This window comes from Pelodiscus sinensis, unplaced genomic scaffold (genome assembly GCF_049634645.1).
Source record: "Pelodiscus sinensis isolate JC-2024 unplaced genomic scaffold, ASM4963464v1 ctg201, whole genome shotgun sequence".
In the NCBI taxonomy this organism is placed as follows: domain Eukaryota; kingdom Metazoa; phylum Chordata; order Testudines; family Trionychidae; genus Pelodiscus; species Pelodiscus sinensis.
Window position 1 is genome coordinate 57,440 of NW_027465967.1, and position 10,219 is coordinate 67,658.

Consider the following 10,219-nt stretch of genomic DNA (forward strand, 5'->3'; position numbering starts at 1 on the left):
TGCCCTGCACAAAGAACTGGCAAGAGGTCCGTGTGCAAGCCTGTAGGGTCAGGCATTGTACTACAGCCGCATCCACCCTTGAGGCCTGCTGTGCTTCACAGCCCCATTGGAACAGCTGACCTGAGGCTCTGTGTAGCAGCAGCCAGAGAGCACTCCCAAACGCCCTGGGGCAGATCTGAGACACACCCATGCTGGGCCGAGTCAGCGTCAGAGCTGGTGCATGCGCCTGGCCCGGTGCCTCGTCCCCGCAGGAGTGGCTCTGCTTGAGCACTGGTTGCGCCCTTGGGCCGTAGGCTCTGTCCAGCTTCCAGCTGTCAGCCCCTGGCAGATCCATTGCCCACGGAGGTCCTGCCAGGCCGGTGCCCGTCACCCCCAGGCTGTCTGTCTCCAGCTCCTGGTGGCTCTTGCTTCAGGCCAGCTTTCTGATCCTTTCAGCCATCCCTTGGCTCTTCTGTGACCATCCAGTTGCTCCCTACCCTCCTGGAACAGCAGCCCCAAGCCGCAGCAGCGCTGCCCCAGGGCCAACCCAGCGAGAGAGTCCGCTGAGAGATCCCCCTTTGTGCAGCCTCAGGCCAGGAGCTCCTGTTTCCAACTAGCCCCTTGCTCAGAGTCCCTGGTTCCCAGGACCGAGCCCGCAGCCTGCCTTGTGCCCAGAGAGCTGGACTGAGCCCTGCTGGGTTCACTGCTGCCTCTTTACCCAGCCGGCTCTGCCCCTCCTGCACGACATCCCCCCCCAGTGTTTGGGGTAGCTGCAGCCTTCTCCAGGGGGAGCAGCCCAGCACAAGGCTGAGACACTGTGGCTGGGACCCCTCCCTCCTGGGCTGGGGGAGGCTGCATTGCCCACAGCACGCTGCTGCCCTAAGGCTGCAGCCTTGCAGGGGCCAGGTTGATAGGATCTATGGACCACAGGACCATATTGATTTGCTTTAAGTCTGTTGCCCTCCCTTAGTTCTTTACTCTGAGTCCTAGAGCAGCTATTTGTATTATCCCGCTGGGATTCATGTCAGCTGGACTTGGAGCCCTGTCCCAGATCATCCCCCTTCCCCTTTTCCAACGTGTGTACTATGTTAACCTCCTTCCAGATGTCTGTAACTCTCCCAGTGCTCTGAGATGTAACACAAAAGCTGCACTGCCTGTCCAGCCAGCTCTTTTAAAACTCTTGAATGCAAATTATCTGGAGCAGCAGTTAGATCTTTTTCAAACTTTAGGAGCTTCTATTTAACATCTTCCACAGATGCTAGTGGAATGGAAGTGTATTGGTACCAGGGGTGAGGACTCCATTGGTTTTTCCTCCCAAACACAGAACTGAAATGCCTGAGCACTTCTGCCTTTTATATTTTTTACTGATGATTCTACCATTTCCAACAATAATGGGCATTGGCCACTGTCAGGATCTTTTTTGTCTCTAAGGCCGCTGGCCATAGATTTCTCCTTGTTCCCTTTGGCCTTTTTTTAGCAATGTTGTGCAATTTCTTTCTTCTCATTTACATTCATTAATATCAATTTTCCCTTTTCTTCTGTTACGTAATTGTTAGAGCTGATTTTACTGCATCTCTGAGCTAGGTTGTTGGTTTGGTTTTGTTTTTTAACCAAAACAAGCTGCTTCTTACTGTCGGCTCTTTGGAGCATCTAGGCAGGTGTCTTTAACTGACTCGCAATTATTCCCATTTTTCTGATTAATTCTTCCCCTGCTGAACTGGGCTTGGCTCGTAATTGTCAGCAGCTTTGTGAATTAGGCTCTATTAAGGCATCTAGTATATCTACTATTGCTCTAGTTGTGGGGCAGTTTCTCTCTCTAGCTTAGGACAAGGGCTGACAGCACCATCCCTCGGCCTGCAGCAACACTCAGAGCTGACGGTTCCCTCTGAGAGCACCAGTGGGTGTCATGCAGGCAAGGCAGGGAGCACTCGACACACGCAAAGCCACTTTGCTGCTTTATTGAGTGGGTGACTTGCTCAGACTCAGATGTTTTAGAAGGGTAGAAAATACCCCCATGTTTGTTTGCCCATGTTCCCCAAAAAGCAGCCTTATTGGCAGGGGGTGAGGTGAGGGGGAGTGCTGTGCTGGGGGTCAGCCAACTGGGAGAGGAATGGGAGGGCGGGGGCTCTGGAGCAGGGTGGGGTGCGCATCAGCTTCTCTGGCTGGCTCTCCCTTGGAATAAATAAAGCAGTTGTGGGGGTGCTTGCCTGGGTGAGGGGCTGCCCCACAGATCGGGGGACAGCCAAGGGAGCCCTCAGAAGAGGCCCTTGCTGCCCCCTCCAGGTAGCTGGTTGGGGGGCCGGGCGGGGCATAGAGGCGTGGTGGGGGATAGGACAGGAAGGGGGGGGAAGCGGAGGTCAGGCACAGGGGGGCCCTCCAGCCCTGCCCCCAGCAGGCAGCTGATATCCAGCCCATAGGGGGAGTAGGTAAGGGGGGGTGCAGTGGGGGTTCTGCACTCTGGTTGGTTGGGGGGGGCTTTGGCAGTGGTGCAGCTGGGGTCCCCCAGTGGCTTCAGGGTAGCAGCTTCAGGAGCAGCACAGGACGAGCTGCAGAGAGAAAAGAGGGAGGTTCATGAAACAGCCTGGCAGGGGGAGGGTGACGGAATAGCCTGTCAAGTACCATGGGGGGCAGGGATGGATCAGCCTAACCTGAGGGCAATGGTAGAGCCCAGCAGAAGGGGGGGAAAGGAACAGCCTGTCAGGTGCCATGCGCGGGGGGGGGGACCGGAACAGCCCGTCAAGTGCCATAGGGGAGGGGGAGGTAAGAGCCCAGCAGGGGGAGGGGACCGGAACAGCCCGTCAAGCGCCATAGGGGAGGGGGAGGTAAGAGCCCAGCAGGGGGAGGGGACCGGAACAGCCCGTCAAGCGCCATAGGGGAGGGGGAGGTAAGAGCCCAGCAGGGGGAGGGGACCGGAACAGCCCGTCAAGCGCCATAGGGGAGGGGGAGGTAAGAGCCCAGCAGGGGGAGTAGGGACCGGAACAGCCCGTCAAGTGCCATAGGGGAGGGGGAGGTAAGAGCCCAGCAGGGGGAGTAGGGACCGGAACAGCCCGTCAAGTGCCATAGGGGAGGGGGAGGTAAGAGCCCAGCAGGGGGAGGGGACCGGAACAGCCCGTCAAGCGCCATAGGGGAGGGGGAGGTAAGAGCCCAGCAGGGGGAGTAGGGACCGGAACAGCCCGTCAAGTGCCATAGGGGAGGGGGAGGTAAGAGCCCAGCAGGGGGAGTAGGGACCGGAACAGCCCGTCAAGTGCCATAGGGGAGGGGGAGGTAAGAGCCCAGCAGGGGGAGGGGACCGGAACAGCCCGTCAAGTGCCATAGGGGAGGGGGAGGTAAGAGCCCAGCAGGGGGAGTAGGGACCGGAACAGCCCGTCAAGTGCCATAGGGGAGGGGGAGGTAAGAGCCCAGCAGGGGGAGTAGGGACCGCCAACCAGACCCAGAGGGAGGGCAGTACTACAATTAATGGGGATGGGAAGGGAAGGAAACCAATGGACCCACCCCCGTGCTGCCATTGGCTGGCTGGCCCTTACCACTCACAGGGAGAACTACATCTCCCACAGTGCAATGGGGCAAGTGCCTGGCGAGCACTCATGCTGCTTCTTGGCGGCTTGGGACTCGGTGCATTATGGGAGGTGTAGTTGAAGTCGCTGACACCACTTCATCTGCCATGATTCCCCACTCTGCTTGGCATTGCATTGTGGGAGTTGCAGTCCTCCAGGGAGCTCACGCGTAGAGGGTGAGAACTACAGCACCCAGAAGGCAAGATGCCAGCCAGGGAAAGGCAGTGGCCCCTCGCAGTCCTGGCTGGCCCCAGGCAAGGCAGCATTTGGGAGTCACAACTGAAAAGTTGCAGCTGGAAGTTTAGATTTTTGCAGAACCTGCATTTTCGACACAATTGCTGCCCCGTCCACAGGGGTGCCTGGTCCAGGTGGGGGGGGGCAGTGCCAATGGTGGCAGGGCACAGGGGCTCTGCACCTCCCAAGTGCTACCAGAAGACTCGTGCCCTGGCGCCCCCCGCTCCAGAGGTGTAGATCAGAGGCCCTAGCATGACCCCTGCACTCACCTGGCATAGCCGGCGGGCCCTTGGGGGGGGTGCAGTCCGTGGAAGGCAGCTGGATGCTGCACGTATGCCTCAGCACTGGGGTTCAGTCCTCCAAGGGGGCAGGCCAGCTCCTCGCTCCCACCAGGAGGGTAAGAGGAAGAGGTGGGGTGGAAGGAGCAGTCAGGGGGAACTGGTGGCTCTGGGGGGGGGCCCTGGGTGGAGTCGCAGGGCCCTCGCTTGCAGTCTGGGGGAGGAGAGGTGCAAAGGGTTAATGGTGGGGGGCTGGGAGAGCTGGCAGTGAGCAGTGGGGGGAAAGGGCTGGTGGATGGTGCATGCTGGGGGTCCCATACCAGCCTCGTTCCCCACCGGTGCAGCCACATCGCCCCTCATCTTCCTCTTGATCCTGGCATCTCGCTCCCTGGGAGGCAGGGAGAAAGATGGGGGTTAAGGGGCTGATGGCTCCAATCCTCTCCCGAGCTGGCCACCCTCAGGGCAACCCCAGCCCTTCACATCCCCACAGGGTTCCCCGATTGCTGCCCTCACCCTCACCCCTCCCATCCTAGCAGCCCAGCCCCCTCCATGCGCCCCACACCTCTTGCTGTTCATGCCGTTCTCTCGGAAGCCCTTGGCGAAGGGGTTACTCTCAATCTTCATCTGGGTGATCTGGATGGGGATGAGGGCAGAGGGGTGAGCAAGGGCCGCGAGGGGTGAGGGCAGCGGCTGGGGGCTGGGGGCTGGCTCACCTTGGGGCTCTGGTAGGCTGTGACGGTGAGGAAGGCTGTCTCAGGGAAGGTGAAGGAGGCACAGCCTCCCCCACGCCCTCCCGGCCCCCCCGCTCCCACCACGTGTACACGGGGCTGGTAGCGATGCATGGAGTGCAGGATGAGCTGGGGAACAGAAGGGAGTTAGACATGCGCCCCTGAGAGCCTGCACCCCGTCCCCACTCCTCGCCATCTAATCCCGCCCACTGGTCCCTAGGCTCCGCCCACACATTCTTAATCCCCTCCCCTCTGCACCATAGCCCCTCCCACACTCTCTTTGCCCGACCCTGCCCACGTACGTGGCCGTGGGGGTCCAGCGTGTTGTTGGTCAGCTTGAGACGGTGGAAAGACACGGGCTGGCGCATCCAGTGGGCACCTGAGGCTGGGGAGTCGGGGTGGATGTAGACCCGGTCAGGGGGCGGCAGCTCGGCCTTGCCACTGGCCTCCCAGCGCTGGCCCTGCCACTTGTAGCGCGAAGCCCCGGCCGGAACCATGTCCACCAGCAGCAGGTACTTCGCCTCGGGGTCCAGCCCCGTCACCGACACCTTCAGCTGGGGGAACATCCGCCTGTGGGGGGAGACAGGGTTGAGGGGCTCGGGTTCAATGGGGACAAGGCCCCCCCCCACACACAAATGTCCCTTTTCCATCCCTGTGTGGAATAAATTGTTCCCTGTGCACCACGGTGCGATTAGATGTGCACCACCAGCAGAAACACGCACCTGGCTGGGGCCTCTGCTCATCAACCAGGCACGCAAGGGAACCCGGCCACAGACCCTCCCTCCCACTTTAGACCCCCCCCATAGACTCACCACAGCCCCTCCCCCCAGGCCCTCCCCACACCACAGCCCACTCTTACCGCCCTGATTTAGTGATGATCATCTCAGTGCCCACGGCAGAGAAACGCTTCCACAGCTCCCGGTTCTCCAGGCTCAGCCGCACACTGGAGGACAGGCGGGGAGGCTCGGCCGGGGGCAGCTGCTGCCCACCTGCATAGGGCAGGGGTGGGGCAGGAAGGGCCAGCGGGGCGCCCGAAGGAGGTGGAGGCAGAAGCCGTCCAACCCGGTCCAATGTAGGGCAGAAGGGCTCCAACTTGGGTGCTGGCACACCATCCAGATCTAGGTGAGCAGAAACCAATCAGAGATGGAGTCTGCAGGACGGGAGTGGGGGGCACCAGTGGGGCTGGGCTGGCAGGGGCTGCGGGGCCAGGAGTGAGGGGCACCAGCAGGGCTGGGGGAGCAGGGTGTGGCCGGTACGGGCTGCGGGGCAGGAGTGGGGGGCACCGGCAGGTCAGGGGCTGTGGGGCAGGAGTGAGAGGCACTAGCAGGCCGGGAGGACGCAGGGACTGCGGAGGGGGGAGTGAGGGGCACCGGCAGGGCTGTGGGAGCAGGGTGAGGCCAGTAGGGGCTGCGGGGGGAGTGAGGGGCACCGGCAGGCTGGGGGGTGGCCCAGAGGCTGCGGGGGGGAGTGAGGGGCACCGGCAGGCTGGGAGTGGCCCAGGGGCTGCGGGGGGGAGTGAGGGGCACCGGCAGGCCGGGGGTGGCCTGGGGCTGCGGGGGGGAGTGAGGGGCACCGGCAGGCCGGGGGTGGCCCAGGGGCTGCGGGGGGAGTGAGGGGCACGGCAGGCGCGGGGGGGCCCAGGGCTGCGGGGGGGAGTGAGGGGCACCGGCAGGCCGGGGGTGGCCCAGGGGCTGCGGGGGGGAGTGAGGGGCACCGGCAGGCTGGGAGTGGCCCAGGGGCTGCGGGGGGGAGTGAGGGGCACCGGCAGCCTGGGGGTGGCCCCAGGGGCTGCGGGGGGGAGTGAGGGGCACCGGCAGGCTGGGAGTGGCCCAGGGGCTGCGGGGGGGAGTGAGGGGCACCGGCAGCCTGGGGGTGGCCCAGGGGCTGCGGGGGGGAGTGAGGGGCACCGGCAGGCTGGGGTGGCCCAGGGGTGGCGGGGGGGAGTGAGGGGCACCGGCAGGCTGGGGGTGGCCCAGGGGCTGCGGGGGGGAGTGAGGGGCACCGGCAGGCTAGGGGGGGCCCAGGGGCTGCGGGGGGAGTGAGGGGCACCGGCAGGCTGGGGGTGGCCCAGGGGCTGCGGGGGGGAGTGAGGGGCACCGGCAGGCTGGGGGGGGCCCAGGGGCTGCGGGGGGGAGTGAGGGGCACCGGCAGGCTGGGGGGGGGGGCCCAAGGGCTGCGGGGGGGAGTGAGGGGCACCGGCAGGCTGGGGGGGGGCCCAGGGGCTGCGGGGGGGAGTGAGGGGCACCGGCAGGCTGGGGGGGGCCCAGGGGCTGCGGGGGGGAGTGAGGAGCACTGGCAGGCTGGGGGGGCCCAGGGGCTGCGGGGGGGAGTGAGGGGCACCGGCAGGCTGGGGGGGGCCCAGGGGCTGCGGGGGGGAGTGAGGGGCACAGGCAGGCTGGGGGGGGCCCAGGGGCTGCGGGGGGGAGTGAGGGGCACCGGCAGGCTGGGGGGGGCCCAGGGGCTGCGGGGGGGAGTGAGGGGCACCGGCAGGCTGGGGGGGGCCCAGGGGCTGCGGGGGGGAGTGAGGGGCACTGGCAGGCTGGGGGGGGGCCCAGGGGCTGCGGGGGGAGTGAGGGGCACCGGCAGGCTGGGGGGGGCCCAGGGGCTGCGGGGGGGAGTGAGGGGCACTGGCAGGCTGGGGGTGGCCCAGGGGCTGCGGGGGGAGTGAGGGGCACCGGCAGGCCGGGAGGGCAGGGTGAGGGGTTTGGGTCACACTCTGAGGCTCCAGGAATCTCACATCCTGCTGCCACTCCCCCCACCAGTTGGTCGCTATCTGGTGCTAAGAGCTCCGCTGGTGGGGGGCGGCAGGGCCTCTCCAGATCCCCCCAGCCCCAGTGAGCTCCTGCTTGTCCATCGTCCCCTTCCTCCTCTGCCCCCAGCTCCCTTGCCACCTCTGCCCCAATGCTATGGGCCCCCTTTCCACCCCCCACACCACTGGGGCCCCTTCCTCCCCCCCCCATGGATGCCCCCGCCCCAGAGCCAGCCGCCCTGGCCCGCTCACCTGGGTAGCGGAACCCTTCGTACTGGGCCCCGGGCCCCGGCGGGAAGCCAGCCGGCAGCCCCCCGTGGGGCGCGGGGCGCAGCGGGTAGGAGCCCCCCAGCTGGGGGAACAGCTCAGACGCGGGGTACATGCTGGGCAGCAGGGCTTCTCTCCTGGCTCGGGGAGGGGAGTGGAGCCTGGTGGTTAGAGCTGGGGCCGGACACCCGGACGCCTGGCTTCTCCTGGCTGCTCTGCTCTGGCTCGGAGGTGTCTGGCCCCCTATTTATGGGCTGCCCCGGCACTTTGAAGCGAGTCCCCAAATGGCTCCTGGACAGCAGGAGGGGCAGGGCGGGCGGGAGGGGCTCTGCTGGGGGCGCGGGGGGAGGAGGGAACGGCCTAGCAAGAAGGCAAAGCGCCCTGCCCCCCCAGCCTGCTGACGCCCCCACTCCCACCCCGAACCGCTGCCCCCTAACCTGCCAATGCCCCCTGCTCTCACCCCCAGCCTGCCAACACCCCTCACTCCCGCCCTGCAGCCCCTGCCCCCCACCCCCACCCCCTTCCCCCCCAGCCTGCCAACACCCCTCACTCCCGCCCTGCAGCCCCTGCCCCCCACCCCCTTCCCCCCCAGCCTGCCAACACCCCTCACTCCCGCCCTGCAGCCCCTGCCCCCTTGCCCCCCAGCCTGCCAACACCCCTCACTCCCACCCTGCAGCCCCTGCCCCCCACCCCCTTCCCCTTCAGCCTGCCAACACCCCTCACTCCCGCCCTGCAGCCCCTGCCCCCCACCCCCACCCCCTTCCCCCCCAGCCTGCCAACACCCCTCACTCCCGCCCTGCAGCCCCTGCCCCCCCACCCCCTTCCCCCCCAGCCTGCCAACACCCCTCACTCCCGCCCTGCAGCCCCTGCCCCAGCCTGCCGACATCTCCTGTTCCCACCCCCAGCTTGCTGGTGCCCCCCCACAGCCGTTGCACCTCCCAGCCTTACTCTGCCTCTCACTTCCACCCCACAGCTCCTGCCCCCAAGGCCTTCTGGAGCCCCGCAGCCCCCGCCCCGCCAGTGCTCCCCATTTCTGACCCACAGGCCCTGCCAGCCCAGCCCTGGGCTCCCCTGTTTTAAGTAACCTAATTGCCCAATTAACACCTTGGCTCCAAAGTGGCTTGATTGATCCTGGCCTGGTTTACAAGGAGGGAGGAATCATTTGTCAGCCAGCTGTTTTCACAGCTGTGCCAGACAGCTGCAAGGGTGGGGCGGGGGCTGGGAGCCAGGACCCCTGGGTTCTCTCAGGCTCTTGCTCTGTGTGTGGGGGGGGGGGGTCTGGTGGGTTAGAGCAGCCCTGGGCCTTGGGTCTGGCTCCTGCCTCTGGAGTGGACGTGGGGTTAGTGACATGGACGCCAGGCCAGGCCAGGAGCACCCCACGGCCAGGGCCCTGCCCCCTCGCACCGCGCCCCCTGCTGGGCCAGGCCAGGAGCACCCCACGGCCAGGGCCCTGCCCCCTCGCACCGCGCCCCCTGCTGGGCCAGGCCAGGAGCACCCCACGGCCAGGGCCCTGCCCCCTCCCCGCCGCGCCCCCTGCTGGGCCAGGCCAGGAGCACCCCACGGCCAGGGCCCTGCCCCCCTCGCACCGCGCCCCCCTGCTGGGCCAGGCCAGGAGCACCCCACGGCCAGGGCCCTGCCCCCTCCCCGCCGCGCCCCCTGCTGGGCCGGGCCAGGAGCACCCCACGGCCAGGGCCCTGCCCCCTCGCACCACGCCCCCTGCTGGGCCAGGCCAGGAGCACCCCACGGCCAGGGCCCTGCCCCCCTCGCACCGCGCCCCCTGCTGGGCCAGGCCAGGAGCACCCCACGGCCAGGGCCCTGCCCCCTCCCCGCCGCACCCCCTGCTGGGCCAGGCCAGGAGCACCCCACGGCCAGGGCCCTGCCCCCTCGCACCGCGCCCCCTGCTGGGCCAGGCCAGGAGCACCCCACGGCCAGGGCCCTGCCCCCTCGCACCGCGCCCCCTGCTGGGCCAGGCCAGGAGCACCCCACGGCCAGGGCCCTGCCCCCTCGCACCGCGCCCCCTGCTGGGCCAGGCCAGGAGCACCCCACGGCCAGGGCCCTGCCCCCTCCCCGCCGCGCCCCCTGCTGGGCCAGGCCAGGAGCACCCCACGGCCAGGGCCCTGCCCCCTCCCCGCCGCACCCCCTGCTGGGCCAGGCCAGGAGCACCCCACGGCCAGGGCCCTGCCCCCTCGCACCGCGCCCCCTGCTGGGCCAGGCCAGGAGCACCCCATGGCCAGGGCCCTGCCCCCTCGCACCGCGCCCCCTGCTGGGCCAGGCCAGGAGCACCCCACGGCCAGGGCCCTGCCCCCTCCCCGCCGCGCCCCCTGCTGGGCCAGGCCAGGAGCACCCCACGGCCAGGGCCCTGCCCCCTCCCCGCCGCACCCCCTGCTGGGCCAGCTCAGGAGCACCCCACGGCCAGGGCCCTGCCCCCTC

At 67.2% G+C, this 10,219-nt stretch overlaps 1 protein-coding gene across 1 annotated transcript; it reads right to left on the bottom strand.

Moving 5' to 3' along the window:
- Nucleotides 1-2,099: 2,099 nt before the first annotated feature.
- TBX6 (T-box transcription factor 6) lies at nt 2,100-8,297 on the bottom strand. Its single transcript, XM_075917413.1, has 8 exons — nt 7,775-8,297; nt 5,633-5,891; nt 5,076-5,343; nt 4,759-4,902; nt 4,608-4,678; nt 4,366-4,433; nt 4,037-4,259; nt 2,100-2,525 (listed from the first exon to the last, which is right to left on the bottom strand). Exons 1-8 carry the CDS (start codon nt 7,902-7,904, stop codon nt 2,234-2,236), a joined length of 1,455 nt encoding a protein of 484 aa, XP_075773528.1. The 5' UTR covers nt 7,905-8,297; the 3' UTR covers nt 2,100-2,233.
- Nucleotides 8,298-10,219: the final 1,922 nt, after the last annotated feature.

What these genes read in the sequence shown, in the direction of transcription:
- TBX6 (XM_075917413.1), bottom strand. Translation starts at nt 7,904, where the DNA reads ATGTACCCCGCGTCTGAGCTGTTCCCCCAGCTGGGGGGCTCCTACCCG. An exon ending in CGAAGGGTTCCGCTACCCAG is followed by an intron (nt 5,892 to 7,774) that starts GTGAGCGGGCCA and finishes CTGCTCACCTAG; the next exon opens with ATCTGGATGGTGTGCCAGCA. An exon ending in AACGGCATGAACAGCAAGAG is followed by an intron (nt 4,434 to 4,607) that starts GTGTGGGGCGCA and finishes CCTGCCTCCCAG; the next exon opens with GGAGCGAGATGCCAGGATCA.